The sequence below is a fragment of the Plasmodium inui genome (assembly GCF_000524495.1).
Source record: "Plasmodium inui San Antonio 1 unplaced genomic scaffold supercont1.1, whole genome shotgun sequence".
Lineage (NCBI taxonomy): Eukaryota > Apicomplexa > Aconoidasida > Haemosporida > Plasmodiidae > Plasmodium > Plasmodium inui.
In genome coordinates this window covers 1865957-1890752 of record NW_008481835.1, presented here as the reverse complement: position 1 = coordinate 1890752, position 24796 = coordinate 1865957, and the positions used below count along the sequence as shown (strand labels likewise).

General features: G+C 34.7%; 3 protein-coding genes across 3 annotated transcripts; 1 reads left to right on the top strand and 2 right to left on the bottom strand.

Moving 5' to 3' along the window:
- Nucleotides 1-120: 120 nt before the first annotated feature.
- C922_00422 (hypothetical protein) lies at nt 121-1635 on the bottom strand (the record flags this gene model as incomplete). The annotated part of the gene is made up of 2 exons (XM_008816038.1): nt 121-417; nt 532-1635. 2 exons carry the CDS (start codon nt 1633-1635, stop codon nt 121-123), a joined length of 1401 nt encoding a protein of 466 aa, XP_008814260.1.
- Nucleotides 1636-4378: 2743 nt separating this feature from the next.
- On the bottom strand, nt 4379-5875 carry C922_00421 (tubulin epsilon; the record flags this gene model as incomplete). The annotated part of the gene is made up of 1 exon (XM_008816037.1): nt 4379-5875. The coding sequence occupies one exon, from the start codon at nt 5873-5875 to the stop codon at nt 4379-4381; it is 1497 nt and encodes a 498-aa protein (XP_008814259.1).
- Nucleotides 5876-7773: 1898 nt separating this feature from the next.
- On the top strand, nt 7774-24404 carry C922_00420 (hypothetical protein; the record flags this gene model as incomplete). The annotated part of the gene is made up of 3 exons (XM_008816036.1): nt 7774-8147; nt 8303-15324; nt 15427-24404. 3 exons carry the CDS (start codon nt 7774-7776, stop codon nt 24402-24404), a joined length of 16374 nt encoding a protein of 5457 aa, XP_008814258.1.
- Between the last annotated feature and the right edge of the window lie 392 nt (nt 24405-24796).

Here is a 24796-nt window from a genome sequence, read left to right as displayed (position 1 = left end):
AAATGCTCCATTTCTATATATAGAAATTATAAGGGATAATTCACAACATGTGATATCTTATTATTACATTTTCAGCCTACCTGACAAGAACTCATCAAACAGCTAACCAAAAAGATAATCTCAATCTTCATTTTTATCATTGTCTTCACCTTCATTCCCATCGTCACTTTCATTATTCTCTTCACCTTCATCTCCATGGGCATTTTTATCATTGTCTTCACTTTCATTCCCACCGTCAATTATTTCAAGAAGTTCACTACTATCCACCGAATAACCTGATTCATAATAGGAAGTCATTCTCCATCCTCTACTACGATGTTTTCTACGTTGTTCTGCGTAAGCTTCTTCTGGGTTTACCAACATTCGTTCTAATTCCACGTCTTCTGATTTGTTCTTGTTTTTCGTCTCACAAATATACTAAATGATACATTAAAAATTGATAAGAAAAAATTATTACAGTTAAATGTATATAAGGTTTGTTGAATAATTAAAAATGAATATAAATGCATAAAAATATAAATATATTCTTACCTTAACTAATGTAAACAGAAATAGGGAAGTTGAAAGAAAGAGCAGTATTGATAGAAAAATAGGTATAGCATACCTAAGCGCAGAATCTGTAGGGTTGGTTCCATATGTGGTGAAATTCATATATGATGGAGCAGTTGTATTAAAAGGAGTAGTAATAGTTGTCACCATACCTTCATCAGTGCTAAGGGGATCGTTTGCCGATTGTGTGATGGCTTCTCCTAATGTAGATATATAGCTTCCTATTGTTGAATTGGAAGAAGCTGGGATCGAGGTGGAATTCTGAGTAGTATCAAACGCAGTGGAAGTGAAATTCTCAGTAGTATTAAAGATAGTGGAAAGGACATTCTGAGTAGTATTAAACATACTGGATGGACTATTTGTATTATTAGAATTAATACCAGTTGTGACCATACCTTCAACAGTGCTAACGGTAGCATTTGCCAATTGTGTGGTGGCTTCGCCTAATGTAGATATAAAGCCGCCTAATGTTGAATTGTCAGAAGTTTGAATCAAAGTGGAATTCTCAGTAGTATTAAAGATACCCGAAACAGTACTTGTATTATTAGGAGCAGTACCAGTTGTAACCATACTTTCCAGTGTGCTACACGTAGCGTTTGCCGACTGTGTGATAGCTTCGCCTAATGTAGATATAAAGCCTCCTACTGTTGAATTGGAAGAATCTGGAATAAAAGTAGAATTCTGAGTAGCATTAAATATACTGGATGAAGCAGAAGTGAATACTTCAGTAATATTCCCTGGCGTTTCTGAACTTGTAACGTTTCCAATTGTTGTATTTACTGCTTCACCAACAACACCATCTACTGTAATAGTTTCAAATGTAGCTCCATCTTCCGGAAAGAAATCACTAAACGGTGTGCTTGATACAGTTGAATTGGCAACTAATCCATTAGTTGTAATATTAGTAGTCATGTCTGTAGATGAAGCTTCGAACAAAGAAGTAGTAACAGGTGTGCTTAATATACTAGAATTTGTTGATGAAACACTAGAGTTCATATGAGAAGCTGCACTTTGAAGTAATGTGCTCAATGTGGAAGTAGGGGATCCAAGTGGGAATCCAGGTGTAGTTGAATTTGGTTCAGCCATATTTCCCAATTATACTCTTAAATAAATATATCTATGCGTACAACTGGTAATAAACAATAGTCACCACTTCGTTCTTCACTTCCGTTTGTAATAATGGAAAATATTTCAGAACGTTGTTCTGTATCAAATTAATTCGGAAACCACAAGGGGGACAAACTGCAGATTCTCAACTTTGTCAACAATGTCACTACGAAGAAGCATAAATATTATATCTTCTACAGAGTTTTTTTCAGTTTTTTTTCAATTTTTTTTCTGAACTACAGCATATGATATTTATCCTCCAACTTCGGAAAGCGCAATTTTGTGTGTTTGTTCGAATTCCCGAAACAAAATGTGACTAATACGGTAGTGACCCCTTCGATTTTTCCTTTTTTACAGGGTTTCCTTGGAAGGTAAAAATGCTCAGATAAACAGGATCTTCCACGCAGTAACATGTCAATTTCAATTTTGTATGTTATAGAGGCTTCAAAACGCACATTTTTAAGTATATTTATACTTCATGAACATGTAACGAACACGTCAATGAATTGTTCTGATAAAAAGCATATTTCACAAAACTGGAAAAGTCGCCTTTGCTTAATTGCCACTAATTATTATACACAATAAAATTTTTTACTTTTCAAAAATTTGTAAAAAGAGCATAAAAAATGATGCAGAAACATAATTATGTGGCACGTACAGTTTTTTCCTTCAATTTGGGGTTTATAAAATCAGGTATGTCTGCAAAACTTTTACATACTTACAGGTATAAACACTTAAAAACAGCGTTATCGGATGTAGAATACGCTTGGGCATTAACTCAATTATGTTTCTCTCGGGCCACTAAATAGTACAAATTACTGACATTTTGTGATTAACGTAAGATGTCCCTGCACCCCTTATCTCACAACCTGAAGTGTTTTAACTTTTTCTCTGTGCGCTTCACGCTTTAGCGGGCTTTACAATTCAAAAATATCTTCTGTTTTTTGTTATGTTCTTCCTTTGTTCTTAGTCTTTTGTGACTTCATTCCGTTTTAGGCATTTTTCTTTCCCTTTGTATGCCACGGAAAAACCAAAAGTAAAATTGGTGCTTCATGAGGCCTGTTTTTTTCTTTACTTCTTATTACTAAATTTTAAATGTTAATCGTTATGCTATTCGTATCATATCCAAAATGGGTCTATCCAAACCATAAATTTTGGCCCATAAAGTGGCGCCCCTTTCTTTTAAGCATCAAATCGAAACATTCGTTTTGTTGGACACTAACTATATGGATACGCGTGTCTTCCATTGATTATTGAAAAATCCATTTTGCCCACATCAGCTGTATGTTAAAAACACGCATAAGTTTTTAATTAGCACATTTCGGGAGTTATGTTCCGCGACCATTTATACTGAATCGGTGATACCTTTTTTAATAGGTCATTTATGGGAGCAGTTATTACCCCATAATTTTCAGCGCTAACATGTAGTGAGCACTTCTTCATAATACAAGGTGTTATAATCCTTGTAGTAGGAATGTTCACTTGGAACGTCTTTCCTTTTGCGGAAAAAACTCCTCCCGCAGAAGCGAAGATTACGCATGTAAACGAACAATTCTCTCTTCAAAAAAGGCTATTACACATAAATTAATTAATCAGATCCTCTCCGTTAATACACATTTTGGAAAAATTCGAAAATAACTCTATATATATGTATGTTAAAGGAAATCCTTTTTTTTTTTTTTTATGTAATCGAAATGGGTTGTGTTGAAACACCAGGGCTTAACCCACATACAACACTGCAACGCGTTCGCCACTTTTACTGCCACATAACGTCGTGCCTTTCTTTCTTTAAAGCCATTTTGTAGTATTTTCACACGGTCACTAATTAATTAATAGTTTCTCCCTTTTTCAAGATTTTCAGTTTTAACGAGAACTAGACAGGCATAAGAAAAGGTCTTCCCTCTGATTAACCGTTAAATGTCATTCGTATTTATTTTTTCCTCCCACTTTAGTTGCCAGAAATGGTCTCTTTTCCCCTCTACAAAGACACAGCGTAACGCTTAATGGTAAGGTACTTCCACTCCTCTTCATGTTATCATTGCATATATTTGTGAAGGCACTTTCCGTTTTTGTTCTTTTTTGTTGGTTTCTTTTTTTTCACATAATATGGCTTGTCTACGCGTAGGCAAATTGCCCAGAATCCTTAAGAAGAAAAAGAAAGCAGTAGACACGTACTGATACATAGCGTACATCCATTTCTAATTTTATAATAACTTGATTATCATTTAATAGACGTTTTAAAATGCAGAACAATCGGCTGAACCCCCTCTTGTAGACATTAACGCAAAACCGAATAAACAATTCCTGGTTGCTAATTTATAATGACCCTTCCACTTTCCACATGCTCCCATATATGTAGGTACGGGTGCATATCCACATCACCCCAGTGTTGTCCCTTTATTTGCTAGACTTGCCTTTTCTTATGAACAAAAAAGTTCCATCTGTGTGCCCATTTCTTTCGCATTAACCTTAAATTTTTTCTTAGCACGTTTAACGGAAGCAGGTGCAAAATTGTTATAAAGTGGCAAATTTAAGCGCATTATTACTAAAATATACAGTTTTTACACAGAAATAGTACAGCGGGGGAGTAATCCCAATAGTGCTAGCGCAATAAGCACTTGGGCCAATGTGCAAACAAACGCGCATAATTCGAATTCGCTGCGGTACCTCAGATAATGGTGCTACCTCAATCAATGGGTTGACCTTAAACAATGGGTCTACCTCAAACAATGGGTCTACTTTTAAAGTCAAACCAGTTGGCACGTGTCTCATACTTGCTCATTTTAGACCTCAAATAGTGCGGACAAGCGTTGTCTTCACTGGTGCAGTTCTCTCCCTTCACATCCTCCTCCTCACACACGTCATACCCCAAATTATTGATGGTATTTTTCTCTAAAAATTTAGGTGAACAAAATGAATTTTTCTGAATATAGCTATATTCATAAATCAAATTCTGTATTTTCTCCTTAAATTCTAAAATGTCATCCATAGTTAGATATTCCAAATAGTGGTGTAGGTGTGCCTTCCTTTTAAATAACTTATTAAATCTTTCCAAAATTTGTAGAAAGGTGTTTCGTATTTCACACGAATTAATTAGACACAGTAAGCTATATGGCTGGTTTATAGGCGGCACATTGCATAAACCTATTTTGGTGGCATCTTTATTGTACCGTAAAATATTCAAATTATTCTTCGTTAATAATATATTCTTCGTAACATCTGAAATGTTGATATTTCCCCGAATTAAAAAAGCCATAGACAAACTGAGACCATCCTTTGGGTTGGCAATAAGCATTTGATTATTATGATTCAAGACATTTCTAAATAAATGGTCAAATGTTCTAATATTCTCCGTTTCTGTGCAAGGGCTTAAAGAAGATAGCATAAAATTAAAAAAAGGGTAAGGAATTAAATTTGTGCATATTTCATTTATATCCACATTTAATGATCCTTCAAATCGCATAGAACTTGTTAAGTTTACAATTACATTAGCCACTATATTATTCATCTTTGAATAATCATTTTTGTCATTTTCTTTATCTTTCAGTTTTTTACTATTTAAAATGTTTAACAGCGCATCGTTTGAAACGGGTAAAACACAATTCGAAAACTCGTGAATTTTCGTCAAGGCAAAAAAGCTATTATACGGAGATGTTATCACATCATCGCAAGCTGATGGAAAGACGCAATTGCTAAATTTTATCTGTCTATAATTATCAGAGAGTATTTCTAAAATATAAGAACCCAATCCAGAACCCGTTCCACCCCCTAATGATGATGTGATATAAAATGATTGCAGCGAATCACATTTTTCTACATTCCTTCTAATTATGTTGTCAATTAAATTCCCATACATTCTTCCATAATGCATATACCCTTGAGACCAATTATTTCCCGCCCCCGATTGTTGGGTAAATATATTACTTTCGTCAAAATAAGAAGAAAGAGAACTTTTCATAATTTCATTTGCTACCCCCGTTTCTGTGTCTATTAATATAGCCCGTGCTTTCAAACTTTCTGTTTCATTTAAATTAAAATTTTCGCTCTCATTTTCGAAAAAGGAGGTCACTGAATCGTTCATAAAACTGTATTTTCCTATTAGCTCTTTTTTCTCATTTATTTTTTTATTCAATTGTTCCTTAATTGCTACAGACCAAAATTCATGTCCGAGCTGATTTCCGCACTGTCCCACGTGTAAAAACAAAATTTCGCGCACCATGGGGTGTTCCTATTGTATAGCCTTCCTTTTTAACTCACAGTTTTTTTTAAAAAAAAAGACGTTTCCTTCGCTTTGTCATTAATTAAGAATACCTATTTTGCTCATGCGTAAAAGAGCTTCGCCTTTTGTGTTATGAAAAAGTTCTTTCTGTGGAATCATTTTTTCGATTCCTTAGGTATGTGCAATTACTTTCGTTTTCTTCTCCTCATCCCATGACGCTTTTATATGTCTTCCACGTCTCAAACCAAAGTTGCACATATTCATATTGCACATACGAATTAAAATTATGCCTCCCACTCGTTAATAACCCATTTTTTTATATAATAATTTGGTCCACCTACCCATTCTGTCAATCACGACTACTTAATTACGAACGGTTTCGTGAGAGATTATATTTTTTAAAACGCAAATTCGCGCAGAGACAAAACTTTCTGCACATCAGTCATTTCTGTTTTCCTTTTTTTTTCAAAAAAAATCGTGAATCTATAGAGACACCACGACGAATTTACTATAAAAAAGTGAATGCAATTTTTCGTAAAAATAATTTACCTCTCATTTGAGCTTTATTTCACCTCAATAAGGGGTAGAAAAAAAAAAAAAAAAAAAAATGTAATTTACCTATATAAGGTAATTTCTCTCACATGTGGCGTTTTTAAAAAATGTAAAAAAATAAAACCAGGGCCAAAAAAAAAGTCCTACAGGTAAATTAACTTAAAACTGAAAGGGTGAGCGCTTTTTTTTAAAAACATTTAAACAAAAACAGTTGTAGAAACGGTTTGCAATTTCGAAATAGCCTTTCACCAAAAACATGTAATAAAATAAACGTGTGAGCAATATGTTTATGTTTCCGTTTTATACGTTCTCCTATTTTTATGTTACAATAGGCACCCCCTGCGAAATGGTGCACAGCTCAATTCTGCTTGACGATACCATAAGCATATTTCGTAAAAGACTCGAATAGCAAAATGAACACATGCTTAAAAAGGAGTTATTTTATTATTTTATTTTTTTACTTGCCAAAGAAAAAAGAAATAGAAGAAACTCGCAACGGAAAACGCGAATTAGTGCAAGAAATGTCCAACAAGTTGAGCCTTCCCTTTGCATGCACCTGTGTGATCTTAAGAGCAGCAACCTATAAAAGCGTGAAAAATGTTCTGTTACCTCAAAAGGGCTCTTCAGAGGTCTAAAAGCACAAAAAGGTAAATAGAACATAAAATGAAAAAACGAAAGGCAAAACAGAGCAACACATAATAGAACAAAGCAGTATTGAGGGCGCGCAATTTTTAGCCCCACAGAACAACAACTCAAAAATAATTTCTATGGACAAGACAAAAAAAAATGTTCCATGGGTTTATTTTTTTCTGAATAATGCCGTAAAAAGTGAAATATAATTTTTATTATAATGAAATTTTTTTTGCTAATTCTTTAAGGCTGTCCACATGTATAGATATACGCACATATAGACATGTATATTTATTCGCCCATTTATGCATCCCAGTTTACCCCTCTCAAGGCACCCGTCTCGCAGAAAATGTGCGCCCGTTAATTTTGCACAACTTTTGGGACGGGAACATATTTTTTTCCTTGAAATATCTCCACACAAAAATTTTCTGGCGTAACATCTCGTTGTCGGCTTACATATGCAGTAAAAAAAAAAAAAAAAAAAAAAAAAAAGAAAGAAAGAAAGCATGAAATAAGCACTTGCACAGCTTTTCTGAAACATATCCCTTCCATGAGGAAAAACATAAGCTCCTATAATGTGATCTTATTCTCAGCTGGTTAAATATATTACCTATGTGAGGGTGTACATGCCCAGATCTATGTATACCCGTGTATAGATTTATGCACATGCCAGTGCAACTAAAAAAAAATGCAAAGAATTAAATGTTAAAGAGAAAATGAAATATGAAAAAAAGGGTCACGTTTTGAACCTCTCCTTTTTTACCATATGGCTGGTAATTTTCTTAAAGAATATAAATGCTACTATACGCATTTCAGATTTTACTTATCCCAGTGAGAAGGCCGTCCTTAATGCGGAACAGTTTGAAACTGAGTATATATCCATTTTGAAGTTGGAAAATGATCGCAAAACAACGCCCAAGTTTGAAATTAGTGATCGTTATCTAATTTCTGAGGACAGGACAACCCAAAATTGTGATGCACCGAATGATGATAATGGAAAGGTGCTCATAAAAAAAAATGACAAAGACAAGTTTCTATTTGTGCAAAAGAAGAATGAAAAAATCTTCATTAAGGATCGAAATTATAAGTGGTAACACCAACATGTATACAGCCAGCGCGTTCTGCATAAGCGCACGCAATAGTGTTTCCCAACGCTTGCGATCCCTTTCACCATACCTTTCCACAACAAATACATACTTTTTAATGGTCCTTTTTTCGCCTTTTTTTTTTTTTTTTTTTTTCCAGCTCACTTGTGTCCTCTATTGAGAAAAACGATCGACCATATCAAATAGTTCAAGAGAACTATGAGCTGATAACAGTAGGAGAGATAGCCAATTGCGACGATAATAACATCAAAAAATTCGTAGATTATTTTAACCTCTTAGACGTCTTTTTCATTTCGGAAAATGAAAAATGTGAAACTGTTTTAGAAACACCATTAACTAAAAATGTGGAAGTAATGGAATGCGAAGGTTACCTTGGACATATAACGAACTTTCCTGAGCTAAAGCATAGCACCTATTACATCTGCTTCAAAACGAATGATTTAACTTTACTAATTACTACCTTTATGGCGGATAAGACAATTGCTAATAATACATTCTACTGCACTTTCGATAATCCAGTCTGCCCCATAACAATTAGTGTCAGCCTTTTTAATAATGTACCATATATAATGGATAAATCGTTGGTACTTAAACCAGACTGCGCAGTTATAAGCAGCCCTATCTACAAAGATCATCACCTGCTTAGTGAGGATCATTATATCTTCTTTTTTAAAAATGATAAAAAGGCATACTACCACGATATCTGCATACTGAAGGATAAGAAATATCAAAAAGTAGGTAACCTATTTTTTATAGAGACATATATACCCATTATATGTTTTATAGGCTCAGAATGCGTTATAAAAACATACACCGCTATGGGAAAAATTCAATACATTATGAATAATGTAGAAAGCACCACTTTTTCATGGTCCCGAACCATCTGCAATAATAGGAATGTGGAAAAGAATGATATAACCACTTACCTAAAAGAAGAAGACGGATATTTATACATAATTAGTGAAAAAATTCTAAATCAAGAAAACACTTTGTGTACAAAGGACAATACCAAATTACGTCACCTACTATCCATTGAATTGGTGGAGAATCCTCAGTACAACATATACTATTCGCTCATTAACTCTGTAATTAAGAACAACACTTGGCAAAACATTAAATATCATAACTACTCGGGGCCATATGTTAAATACGAATGCTCTCACGAAGAAATAGTCATAAATGAATATGGAATTTGGAAAAATAATTATGATAATGAGTTTATGCATAAAAATCAGCAATTAAATTTTAACGCCGATTTTAATGCCCTTACTATGAGGCTATGCGTGAAGCAAATTAATTATATTGACATCGGTTCTGTCAGAATTGAACAGTTATTTGGCTTTAAAGTCAATAACCTAGACCCTTTAGAAGTTAGCGCCATTGTATCATTATATAATCAAGACATAAACACCAGGCTTCTAAAATTCGCCATAAAAGAGGATGAAGACTGTAATTCGAGTAAGGGCTTTTTTATACATTCCAAGGGTAATTATCCTAAGGAAATCTTTCACAAGAATATTATTGTAGACGCAAGAGCAGAGTACGAAGTGGAAGAGAATATCAATTTAGATAAACCCAGGTACTACGTATGCATGTGTTCGCTTGCAGAAACGTGTAACGAAAAGGACAGCTTAAGTATCTACGATTTGTCTACAAACATTTATATAAACAATGAAATAATACCGCCAGGAAAGAAAAAAAATGTTTGTCAGCTGTTTTCCCCTTGTAACTTTACTGTGAAATTCGAGTCAGACAATTTCTCAAACCAGTGGGCAGCAAAAGTTGGAACTTCATGTAGAACGTACGTATTCGCAGATATAGACATTAAGTCGCGAAAAAATGATAAGTTAAGTAACGACGCTTCAAATATAATCGCTGTTGACTTTAGTATATTTTACAATGTGAGTCAGATGAACAGTAACATACTAAATGAAGACTTGGTTATCTGTGGAAATTACAAAGATCAGAAATTTAACTTTTCCATAGAAGCGGATTTATTCTTAACCTATATCAGTAGTCCGTATCAGAAATTCGAAATAAAAAATATCGAATATGAAAACCTCTGCAGGGGCAAAAAAACTCTCAACATATATTCCTACCAAAATGGGGAGATAAATCTGTATAAAAAAATGGACATTGACATAAACAACAATTCCAGTAAAATCGAATTAAATATAGAATATGACCATTTAAAATATTATAAAATATTTTTTATAAAAGAATGTCATTATTGTAAGGAGGTTCTCACCTACACACACTACGGAAGTATCTATAATTTGCACAACCCCGTTAGGAGGACAGGGAAATACTGGGAACCAAAAATAGCTAAGAGAAATGTTACCAACTGGCATCCTAAGAATTCTATAGATCTGTATAACTGCGCATATGAAACAATGCAGAATCATAGACTCACCAGTTTACTCCTTTTTGATGGACCTCATGAAGAAATTAATTTTTACTGCTATAGAGGCACTAACTGTTGGCACAAAGCAAAATTCACTTTGCTATGGTATCACTACACTATATATGTTGAAATTACGGAAACAGAAAGAATCATGATATCCTATAGAGAAACTAAAGCAAGAAAAAGCACTACATCAGAGATACTATCAGGCATAAGGAACTCTGACCTTTACCTCATAATCTCAAAGCATATCATAGATAAAATTAATCCAGGACCTTATAAAATAATTTACTCCAGAAAGATTGGGGAATCCTTTAAGGAAAATTATATTGGCACACTTCATTACGTAGGTGCATCGCGACAACTTTTTCAAATTATCGCTACGAACGAAACAGAAATTACGCTTGATGGTTATTTTAAGAATATTAATCAGGAACAAATTACAGTAATCAAATATTCAACCTGTGATTTCTACTCTTTCCTGCGCGATAATTACGGAAGATTAAGGAACTTGAAAAAAATATATGGTAGTATCCAAGATGAAATTTTTAGTAATGTTCAGGATTGTACAGTATCTAGTGAAGATAAGTTGACATGCAAAAACATGAAACCGATAATGAAAAAATATGCCCTATGTTGGTGTTACGGAAATAGAGGAAATTACTGCAATCGTCTAGAAAATATGCAGTTCCTGATAACAGAAGTTGTTTCTTTGGATCACTCGATTAAGCCAATAGTGCAAATAAACAAGCCACCAAGTGCTGTCTTTATGAATTATAACACTGAGGGGTATTTTTTTTTAGTAGAAGATGATTGCCGGGACATCAAACATTTTCATTTAAAATCACAGTTAAATAAGGAAGAACACATTTTGAATCTCTACAAAGAATTGGAATACCCCAAAAAATATAATCTATGCACATGCAAAGTAACAGAGAACGTTGCCTGTGACAGTGAAAACCACTTTAAGCCTCTGGAATTGAAATTGGATCACACACTATATGACGAAAAAAAATTAAAACACGATTTGCGACATTTTAATACCCGATTCACGGCAGTAAAAGATTTCACTTTCAGCTCAGAGTTTAAGCAATTACTACATAAAGGTGTAATACAAGCTATGGTTTTCCTTCCAGGTTTCACAGCATACAAAGAATACGTTTGTCTTTCAGGAGTTCCATGTAATGCGCCTATAAAAATGCAAACTGTGTTCAGTTCTGAAATAAAACATTTTTTAAATATAATGGAATTTAAAAAAATAAGAGAAATTCCTAAAAAAGAAAGCCCTGCCAAGAAAAAAGAAAATGAAGAAAAAAACGGAGAAAATGAAAAAAAAAAAGGAGAAAAAGAAGAAAAAGAAGAAAAAGAAGAAGAAAAAGAAGAAAAAGAAGAAAAAAAAGAAGAAAAAGAAGAAGAAAATGAAGAAAAAAAAGAAGAAAAAGAAGAAGAAAAAAAAGAAAAAGAAGAAGAAAAAAAAAACGAAGAAGAGGATCCTCTAATGTATTCCTCATATTTGCGAGCTCACATTGACGCCACAGAAACAGAAGTAGACACAATTTATTTCACATTAAATGACACAAAGGAGTGTAAAAATGAGTATAACCAAATTTATAAAAAAGCAAAGGGAAAAATTATTCGCACTCAAGAAATCGATTTAACATTACAGCAAATTTTAGATGTTTCGTTCGATTTGAACATAGATTTTGTACCTCCAGAAGTGAACAAACCGTATGAAATATGTGCATTCCTGAGGTCTACTGACAAGTATTACTATAACATTGGAAATGTTACCTTCTATGGACTTTTTCATGATGGTAAAGTTGTCGAAATCGTTTCTGGTGTTCCATTCAATTTGGAATTGAAACAGTTTAACTCAAAATATAATGTACGAATTCGTTTAGCTTATGAACATTATGGAGATTCAGATGTATGCAAAAATAACTATGGGAACAGTGAAAAATTTTTTTATTCCGACTCAGTTCAACAACTATTAGCTCCTGATGGAAAAGAAGAAATAGGAGATAAGGTTACGGTGCACGAATGGAAAGATTTGTTAACAATTTTAGATGCCGACAACTATAGCATCATGACTTCACATAGAAACGATGATAAATCCCACAATTTACATGTGTGCACTTGTTACGAACTAGTAGAAGGACAGTGCGATAATGAATATTACTATTTTGCAAATTCTATGAAAATTAAAGTCCACACAGCTGTTTTGACAGAACCCAAAATGAATTCCATCATACATTTTATGAAACCGTTTACCCTTAGATTAAAAACATCCAAAGTGCTAAATGGATCAATTCGAATTTTCCCAATTGATATAATGAAAGATTTGAGTAAATTATGTCTTGAAATAAATCAGAGGGATTATTTTTTAACATTTCCTGCAAAGTTAGAAGGATATGAGCAAACTTATAATGTACTTATTAATTTCCTCTCTCAAGGAATCGTCGCATGTTGGTGCTCAAAGGAAAAATGTGAAGATGTTGACTATTTAAACAAGGTTGCATTCTTTAAATTGTCCAGTCCCAGCCTCTTAGAAGTTCACACAGATATGGATGGGTACTTTTCCTTTTCCTTCTTAAATGAGTGGGTCCACATAAATGACAGAATCTGGTTCGTTGCGGAAAACTTACCATGCACGGACGATACAAGTGCAAGCTTATTTGGTGACATCATCTACATAAATAACAAGAAATACCACATCGATTGGGAGCAGAGTATAGAGATCTATGGAAAACCAAGAAAAATCGTTAAGGAAATAAATGATAATTTCACATGGATTTCTAAAATTTACAAAATAACCAATATTCTAGAGAATTACATAAAAATATGCTATTGCTTCTATTATTATAGCGAAAATTGCAAAGACAGGAAAAATTACACATATATTGGTTTTGTTCATAACCATACGTTAAGAAAAGGAGTTGCAGATAAGAATGATCAAATTGATCAGACAATTAATATGTATGTATTGAATGGAAATTCCATTAAATTCGTCCCCATGAATTCCTACAACGATAGTAATAGAGATATTTGCAATACTAGTAGAAACCAAAGTAGCAGCATTATTCCTTTTTTCAAAAATACCGCCTTCAACTACGTTGGTTTCAAACTGAGAATATTGAACATTTTTAAAAAGCACTACAAGAATCAAATAAACTTCGTTGTATGCTACAGTTCCTACTATTACGGGTATAAGAACACCTACCTGTTAAGAAAAGTAGAATATAGTGAATTGTCCCGCGCGCACAATCCTATCACTCATAATTATGTGCTGGGACAGGCAGGAATTACATCCGAGTCAAGCCAGAATCTGGGACTGAGAAGAGCAAATAGAGAAAAAATTCAGGACCTACTCAAATCATACTCAAAAATCAAACCAAGGAGGACCTTTTTTTACAACTATTTTATGGAAGAAGCGCTCTTTAGCGACAGGGATGTGTTACCCTCAGGATTTAGTAGTGATATCATGGTCTATAAGACAGACGACGAAAACGGCGCGGACGATGAGGATGACGAAAATGATAAAGAAAAATATGATGAAATAAACAGGCTTATGGACGAAGAGATGAAGAAGAGGCAAGAAAAGAAGGAAAAAGCGCATAGAGATGGCAAGGATAAAGATGGAAAAAGTAAAGGTGGAAAAGGTAAAGGTGGAAAAGGTAAAGGTGGAAAGCAGGACAAGGACTACAATGATGATGACGAAGAATATGACAGGTTTAAAGGGTATACAGAGGACGATTATATGGAGGGGGTAGAGAACGAGGACAAAAATAACAACAACAATAGGGCTCAAGGGGGAAAGTACATTTTTATCTATATAACTAAAGCAATAAGGAAAAAAATAAAAATTGCATTATCCAAGTTTTATGAAGGCATAAAAGCGGACTCTAAAGAAATTATGTACTACAGACGAAAAGGCGGGGCAACAGTTAACTACATTCTAGATAATATCGTTTTAAAAGATGATTTATCAATCGTTGCATGTTGTTATGAAGGAGATTATCTGGAATCATCGCCTATCGTGCAACAAAATTATTATGATGTCAAAAAATCCCCCAAGGTGTATTTACTATATAAGGCATTAAAAGTATATTTTGGTAACGCAGACGAAAACATCACAGGGAATAATAAAATCCTGGAACAACTGGGTAATACGTACGATGGATATCACAAGTACAATTATTTAAGGATAGAAAATTTGAACGAAAAGGGATTCTATAAGAATCAAACCCTAGCCCAGTTAAAAGACACCACATTTGAGTTAAAGATACATGGAAAAAACATCCCCCATCACGAATACACACTTTATATTGTCGAATTTGACAACAACTGTTACAGACTAGATCCAAATGGCTACCATGTAGAAAATAAAGAGTACACTATACACAGAAATTATATCATTTTTAAAAATGTCATTATGTACAAAAGGAATACTTACAAACTGTGCGTACTGGATAAGACACAAGACACTTACAATGATGTAGGAATTTTAAACATTAACAATTATTATGTAAAACCTGAATCATTCTTTGATGAAAATTTCATTTCTTCCAATCTTAAAAAAATGAATATTATACTAAACGTTTGTGTGAATGACAAATCTTATGATGCCTATGTGATAAAAAGACAGGGGAGTTTTAAATTCACCCTTGATATGCAAAAACTAGCATTTTCCGAAAAAAGTCAACAGCTGGAGGAATTTTTCCCAGAAATACAAAACCATCAGTTAATATCTTGCAAAAGTAAGGAACAGGGAACTATCATTTTGACAAAGACGCATCTATTCTTCTACGCACTTGTTACAAAACTTTCCTTCTCCACCAACCACAATTTGCCATTCCCAGTTGACGTAGATTTTGATGAACACTACATCTACGTAACCGACTTAAATCTGAGAAGAATTGCGCGCTTTCAAATTCTCTCTGAGGGGAATGCTATTAATATTGTCAACAAAGGGAAACGGAAAAGAAGCATTCAAGACAAAGATTTAAGAGTCTACAAAAGGAACACTCCCATGGGTGAACAAGGAACGACTAGTAAAAAGATCACACTTTATTACCCAAAGGAGGGTCGCAATTTCTACACCACACATTTGGTGCGTGCTCCCTTCCATGGTGCTGTTTACCCTGTTGATGCGGAAAATTTCAAAACAACATTATTAACGGATAAAGAGGCAGCTAAAAATGATGCCACAGTGCTAACAAAAAGGAGTAAACGGAGCGCAGATTCCTATATCGAAAAAGCTCATCAAAATTTATTACATCTTCGTACGTTAAGAAGGGATATGCGGAGCGAAAAAGAAAGAACTGCTCGCCTCCGAAGGGTGGAAGAAAGCGCTATCCACAGTAACTCACGCGGGGAACAGATAAAATTAGATGCCAATGCCATTGTCGATGATTCGAAAAAATCCCCCCCCCAATCGGTAGAAAATAAAGAAGAAAACATTCTCGTCAAAAATGTAATGGAGTTGTACAGCTATCTACAAGCAATGGTAAACAACAACGGATTGACCAACTACCTCTATGGATTACTTGGCTCACAAAAAATATCAAAGAAGAGAAACGTCATGTACAGCTTTCTCGATTTTTTCAAAAATGCGAAGAAAAGAGACCCGTCTAGCGGAAATAAAAACGAAATGCACCGTCAGATAGTACCTTCCAGGATGCCTGCAAGAGCAAAGAGACAGGTCAGCCGACCAGTTGCACGCAGCACAACCTCTGCTAGACCGCGCAGCACCGTTTCTAGAAAAAAAAGAGATGCTACTGAATCTGTAGACCATTCAGTTTACGACGAAGCGATCGAAAAGAATATTAAAAAGCTAATCACTGTGGTGAAAACGAACAATTATTTAACAAACAAAATGGATCACCTGGACTTGAAAGGATATCAAAATCCGCTATTCATTAGCATACAAGATGATATACTCTACATACTGGATTCTACAAAGAGTAATTTTTTAAGCTACGATTTGAAAAATAAAAAAATCATACAACTGGAACACTATAGCGCTGCAGAGCATAAGTTCTTTTTAAAAAACCCATTAAATTTTTCCATATATCGTGGGGAGCAAACTGGACACACCCCACATAGAACCAATGTAGCATTCGTGACACAAATACGAAGTAACGAAATTAAAATTATCGATTTGAGTAAAAATAAATATAGAATAGTCAAAGCAATAAGGCTGGAGAGAGGCTACAGACATAATGGAGTGAATAAAGTCATAGCAATAGATCAGAACTTACTAATAATTACATCTCATATCAACGCAGAAAATATCATTTATCATTATCATTTCAATTCATTTGATCAGTACTTTAGTATTTCCTTCGAATACACTTTTGCAAAAAATTATAACTCAAATGATGATTTAAATATTGCACCAGAAATAGACATATACAGCGATTCAGTCATCTTCTTCTGCTTTCTAAACTCTAACGATCTATGCACAAATGTGGATCCATTGACAAAATTAGAAATATCAACTGAAACAGGAGTAATAACTGGAAAATTAAATCACTTTGGATATTTCCAATTAAAGATTTTTGCTAAAACACATTTTCAACACCAAGTTAAGGTATATAAAGATTTATATTCCTACTGTGACGTAGGGAAACAATTTAACTACACAAATCAAACGTGTGAGAGTTGTCCTATTGGAACCTTCTGGGATAGCGTAGAATTAAAATGTGAGAGCTGCAAGAAACATTTTAAAAACACTTCTACCTTGAAAAGTGGATCTAAGTTAATAACAGATTGTCTTTGCTCAGCTGGGTATGAATATTCAGAAAAAACTGCCAGTTGTGAACAGTGTAAACCTGGTTATTATAAAAAATCGACTGGTAATTTTATTTGTATCAAGGGATGCCCCATTAACAAAAAGAGTACTATCTACGGAGCCAAGAGTTACAACGAAATGAATTGTAAATGTAGTGAAGGCTATTACGAACTTAATGGAAAATGTTCTTTATGTCTCAAAAATTACTACTGTCCCGGAAACAATCAACTGATACCATGTCAAAAAAACAAAATGTCCCCAGAAGCAGTCACATCCGCAAATCAGTGTGTATGTAAGGAAAATTTTATCTACAATGAGAATAATCAATCGTGCACTTACTGCACTTCTGTTGGCAAGGTAAAAGACCAAGTTATCTACTGCTCCCTGTGCGATCCGAAATATTTGGACACGAATATTTTTGCAATCCCAAATGACCACAACTACGGTTTGGTGGACAAAATATACAATTATGATGAGGACCTCCTCCTACAAGATAAGACATTACAGTATGCCTATTTTGATAACAATGGCCGTAAAAATGGCCGCCCAGATGGCCGCGAAAATTACCACGCCAACTTTCGAACTCTTAACATTAACAGCGAACTCGTTTTAGGGAACAATCAGGACGAGCCGAACAGGGAAACGTTTGCAATAGAAGTAGACATGCCCAAACCAACCAAGTGCCTATTCTGCGAAAGTGGGTACTTTATGGATATCAAAAAGGAAAGTTGTCTACCGTGTAGTAACAAATACTGCGAAGGGTTCGCCAAAAATCAAAAAGGATGCCCCATCAACTCTATTGTGAACGGTATAATGGCCTCCTCCATTTTTGACTGCAAATGCAAAATTGGATATGGTTCCATAAATGAAAGGAGAAGCGCATTTAACAAGAAACTCAGCTGTAAATTATGTCCGAAGAATTTCTTTAACCATAACTTGTCAGAGCACTACTGTCTTCCCTGCCCACAGCACACCTACACAATATCAGAGGGATCCACGTCCATCCTGAACTGCCTCCCTGTGGAGGGATACTTCCTTCTCATGTTCAAGAGCATAGGCATAGAGTACATGAGGTATAAATTCGACATCAACTCGGAAAACAGAATTTACAGCTATTTCCAGGATAGCGTGAAAAGCTTCGACGACGACGTGTATGAGTTGTTTTTGAACCAAAATTTTGAGCAGCTTTTCGACGATGTGAATAAAACCTCGGACAAGAGGGGGAAGCAAAATAACGAAGCGCCGTTGCCTCCAGAGGGGCAGAAGAATAACGAGGCGCCCTTGCTTCCAGTGGGGCAACAGAATAACGAGGCGCCCTTGCTTCCAGTGGGGCAGCAAAATGACGAGGCGCCGTTGCCTCCAGAGGGACAAAACTACGCGAAGGACGCGCAAGATAACAAATACAACTTGAAACACTTGAGAAACTTGGGGTTCCTAAAACGGACGTCCCTCTTTTACATATACACCGTACTACTGAATAATATTGAAGAAAATTACGACTGGGAATCGGATAAGATGCTGAAGGTCACGTGCCACGTTAATCTGCACCTCAAGAGCAGCACCAACTTTACTGTCTCGTATAAACCCAATTTACAGTCCTGCGTAGACAGCTGCAAAACGAATATCTACTGCACAGGGGTGGAATTCTCAAGGAAAAAGGTAGAATACACACAAATATTTTTAAAACAGAATCAAAAAATAATTGTTGGATATTTTAAATGTAAGCATTACTCTTTCGAAAGTATATATGATTATATTTCTTCTGATGTGGACAATTTTTTGGATGAAAATATGGAAAATACGGTCGTGTCCAGAACTCCTTTAGCTTATACAGACTCTATATTAAGAAATAAAAACAACATCATTTTTACCTGCTCTATCGATAGAGACAAAAAATTTTTACTGTATAAGCAATATCAAGTGGCTGGATGCTTTATGGGGAAATTCTGTCCAGGCAATCACACCCCTTACTTGATATCCTGTCCAAATAACTCAAAAACGGTAGTTACTCTGGCAAGGCATATGGATAAATGCCTATGCCAGGAAGGCTACTCCTATGTCGGAAATGCGACGCTTAGATGTGCGGTATGCGATAGAGGGACATACAAAAATTACGTAGGAAACTTCAAGTGCGAAAATTGCCCCCTAACCTTTTCAACGGTAAATATAGGATCAACCAGTATTAACGATTGTTCTTGTACTCCAGGAAATTATCTCACCTTTGACACGTTGCAAAATTTTATCAATTCGGAAAAAATTAACTACAAAAATATTATTGATCAATATTTTATTGTGCAAAAAAAGAAACAAACTGACGTATATTACAGGACAGAAATAGTGAAAATCAGCTTGAATAACCTAAACAGGATAGAAGTTAATGAAGGAACTAATCAAACGTTAAAGCGTGAGATAGCGGTATGTAAGCCATGCTCTCTCGATAATCACTACTGCGAAGGAGGACTCGAATCGGATATCATATTCAACAACAAACGTTTCCAAGGCCAATTTCACACTTTGCCAAAAAAATGCCCCAAGGATTTAGTCATTCCAAAAGGAATAATACAGAGAAGCTCAATAAATAACTGCATATGCATTCATGGAAAATTTTTAAGAAGATCAGAAGATAAAAAAGTAGAATGCATCCCATGTCCTCCAAATACATTCAAGGAAAATGAATATGATAACAGCTGCTCTGGGGTCTGTCCACACTTCTCCTCAACGTTTATAGGTTCGTCATACGAAAACCAATGTTTCTGTAAAAACAATTATTATCTGGTCACCACAGAAGATGACAACAACGTCGAGAATATTACTAACCCCCCAGAACGTAGAAGACTTGCCAAAAGTGGGAAACCCACCAAAAGTTGCAAACCATGCCCCAAAGGAGCCGTATGTAACAGAGGCTTCAATATTGACCTCTTTCTCCATCTTCTAAAAGACAGGGAATATAACAATATAGACATTTTAGACCATGAAAATCCATATCCGCTATACGGACATTATGCAGTCTATAAAGAAAAACACCCAATCAGTGATTGGAACCCCCTACAGGATAATGACGAGTTAAAATATTTCTACCCTTATTACAATTTACTCCTGTTTATTCAGAAAAATGTGGAAAGCAGGAATTACTTCTTTTTCCAAAAAAGCAATGATATGTATCTAAATATGGAATTCATAGAAGCCTTAAAAAAAAAGAATGAGAATAAGAAGGCAACAGACGCAGTCAAAGGGGGCGAAGCACATAATGTTCTATTCCACCAGACAAATGCGATCTCGTTTTTGAACTACGATCAGAAGGATAGAAAAACTGTAAAAAATTCAAACGAGATGATCCCAAACAATCATACGAATGGTATTTCTACTTATTTAAAAGAAATGGTGCCGACTACCCTACTAGCTAAGCTTGAACCAAGATCAACCCCTCCCCTTCTACGAAGTAACGAAATGAAATACTCCTTCGAAGAAATGTTCAATAAATACATAGAAGAGGCAAAAGAATTGAGAAAAAAAAACAACAAATTTGAAAGATTGCCAGACATTCATGTTTGTACTATACCTGATAGGTGTCTAGGAACAATAACCAACCTGTGCCAGGAAGGGTCAACAGGATACCAATGCAATAATTGTCAAAAGGGCTACGACATTAGTCATTTCAAGTCCAAGTGTCACAGATGTAAAAATTTTTTCAACGAAATATTCCTTATGATATTATTAAAAATGATTTATTATGTAATCATTATTCTTATCGTTTCACTCAACTATAATAGTTGTTTCAACAAATTGTACATAAGTGGTATTCTGATGAAAATTTGGTTCAATAGCTCCTTTACCCTTGTGGCATATGGATTTTTTTCACCCGCAGCCAATTTATTTATTACCAAATATTGGCACATTTACAAAAGCGTGTTTCTCTCCCATTTGAAAATGTTTTCGTATTACTTGAGGGTTGGCTGCTTCTTCCACTCGTACAATACAGATGTGCACTACAACGAAATCTGGTACATACAAAAGTATGTGAATATCTTTACCCCCCTCTTCGACGCCGTTTCTATAACGCTCATCATGTTTTTTATCCTTCACGTGTACAAATTTATCTGCAGAAAGAAGATACAGAAATTTGAGTACCTCTTGTGGACAATTCCGGAGCTGAAGGTGAAATACGACTTGGATTCCCTAACGAATGAGCCGGACGGAAAAGCATTTCCCAAAAAGGGAAAGAAATCGAAAATTTACGTGTCTAACAAAACGAAGGAGGACGACCAAGATTCGTGCAACCATTCGACAGTAACGCACGATTTGGAAAAAAATGGCTCAAGTGATAAGGAAAACCTGGGGAAACTAAATGACAAATTCACCCTGATTGATAAAAACGCTCCAGATGTTCCTAATCGGACGAACAAAAAACATGTCCAAGTGTCTTGTGAAGACGATGTCCTTCATCATAATGTAGATGGAGACAATCAAAATGGGGAATGCCCAAAGTACGAATTAAAATACCTAAACAGTGACGAAAAAATGTACGATATTTTTCTAAACGAAACGGTTGAGTATATTTATAATAAGAAGATTTTCGGACCCTGGCGATTTATGCATAAAAGAAATGAAAAGTTAGGAAGGAGACTCCTGACATTTTTACACGACACATTCCCCTGTTACATTTTGCTGATTGCCCTATCATCACCCTACGTACTTATGGAAGTGATTCAACTCGCATTCTGTAAACCGATAAAATACAAGTCCCAAGAATCGGAGCTTTACTTATCTTATTTGACCACGCAAAAGTGTACCCTTTCTGATAATTCCTTCTTTACAGGAATTTTGGTAGTTATCCTGGCCTTATTCTTCTATGTTGGCATTTTTACACTATTGATAACCCTATATTCGAAGCGCAATAAGTATAAATTGTTTGACATTTTACTGTCCAATTTATTAGCAGGGTATAAAGAAGGAAGGGAAATCTTCGAATTTATATTTATCCTGAAAAATATCATTTTGGTGTTACTAATAACTTTCAGTATACACTACGAATTGTATTATGTCATCCTAATCACGGTCATATTAACAACATTCTCCATCCTGGAGATTTATTCCAACCCCTTTGATGGAAGATCCTTCAACATCCTCAACATATCTTTGTGCATTGGGAATGTCCTAAACATTTTCGTTGCCCTAACCATTTGGGGAAGTTTCTACTGGAACTATGAGAAGTTTTTTTTTATCCCTATCCTGATTATCCTCTTTTACCACCTCTATATGCTCCACAAAGTGATCCGAGAAATTATCTTATCTAGACATTTTATCCACACAGAAAATTTTATAAGTATAAAGACAGCTGTGTATGGGGAAAATAACATTAAGCATAATAACTATAAACTGTACTACAAAGTTATGAATAAAATCAAATTCTTCCTAAGTAAAAATCAAAAGAAAAATATATCCAAACTGTCTCCAAATAATGATGGTCTAAATAAAACAAACATTAAGTCTAAGGAAAATATAAAATTTGAACCCATAGAGAATATCATAAAAAGGTATAACATCAACTTGAAGGACCATTTATCCAAAGGAAAAAGTGTAAACAATAATGAGGAAGTGGAAAAGAAGAAAAAGGAAATGTTCTGCATAAAGAAAAACCACCTACCCGTAAACATCCACAACGTAGCGCTCCTATGGTATGACGAACAAAATGAAGATTTGCTATTTCAAATGCCTTTTGAAAACAAATTCTGCCTAGACTTAAATGGCGATAAAGCTAAAAATAACAAGAAGAAATTCTTTTCCTTCTTTCCAAATTATGCAAGCGATAAAAGAAGAAAAAAAAATATTAAATATTTTGTATCAGCCATAATAGAAATTATCGACAAGTTCTTGTGTGCATCTAAGATGGGTTCGATCTACGAAAATTGGTTCGACTTTTCCATGAGGTTTGCCTTTGTTTACATATCATGGATTAAAAAAATGAATAAAACCAATGTTGTCCTTCCACAAAGCATGGATCAGTTAAAAATGAACATAGACCAGTATGTGTTCTTTCCTCTATTTTATAAATGTGAACTGATCAATCAGCAAAGAAGAAAGTTCAGCGTCTCTTCGAACACCCGTGGGGACCACCCCGCAAACAGTGAGCCAATCGAAGCGTTGGAAAAGAAACACAGCTTTGAAAACACAGAAATAAAAATTAGTCGCAGCTATGGATCGTATAACCATATGGGAAGCCTAAAAAATAGGAAGCACGCCCATGAGAGAAATAAAAATGTCATGAATGACAACTCCTCGGATGATGCGCCATCTAATAAAGATGCATCCTCAAAGGCGAAAAATGAAACCAGGGAAAGCAGTGAAGAGCAAGGACAAATGGGCGTTCTAAGCTATCTCAAAAAAAAAGAGAGAAAAAAAAAAAAGGCCCAAGCAAAATTAAAAAAAAAATCGATCAAAATGGATAACCCGGAGATACCCAACCACATCAACCAAAACGACCATTCTTACAAATTTGAAAATATTTTTAACCACTCCATGGATATCTTTTCCTCAGAAATGTTTAATGAAAGCACATTCAACATGCTCATCTCCCTATTCGAATTGTACATAGCTATGAAAGCGTTAAAGTCAATGGACATGCAAAGTTTTACCAAATTGTATCAACTTTATAACGAAAAATTCATACGATTTGAAAAAAGTCTTGTATTGTACATAAATAAACTGAGGGATGAAATAAAACTAGAAACAGAAGAAATCGATAATGAAATAAAAACAGGCGATACTGCAGAAAAAATGAGAGTGAAAAATTATTACTTCTATAAGGAAGAATTAAATAAGAGAAAAAAACTTGAGCAAGAATTAATGTCCAAAATTGAATGCCTACAAGACTGTATAGACGTAAACGAAAAGTCCCAGTCGTTAAGAAATATACTGAAAAATTCTCGGAAGAGCAAACCATTCGATGGAAACGTGGATGAAGATATTCATTATATCTTCTCCGTTCTGCAAAATGAAGGCACTTACAAATTGGACCATTCGAAGACGAAGGAACCAAACGAGTGAATCCGTACTTTGCAACTTACAAAATAAGCACATGTTCTCATCAACTGGATGAAAGAAGTATTTTTTTTTGTCCTTTTTTGTTCTTTTTTGTTTTTTTTGTTCTTTTTTGTTTTTTTTGTTCTTTTTTGTTTTTTTCTGTTCTTTTTTGTTTTTTTTTTTTGTTCTTTTTTCTTCATTCGCAAAACGTTTCCGTTGTCGGCTCTATTGTGCATGTTCGTACATCAGTGTTTTGCCGCCCATGTGGGCTCCTCACCATTTTGCTTAATAATCTCCCCTATAAGGATGGCTTCTTCTGCTAAATTCGCATATATACATGTATACATTTAGGAATCTTTAAAAGTACGATAATATAAGCCGCTGCGCACACCCAACATTTAAATAAACTCTCCACC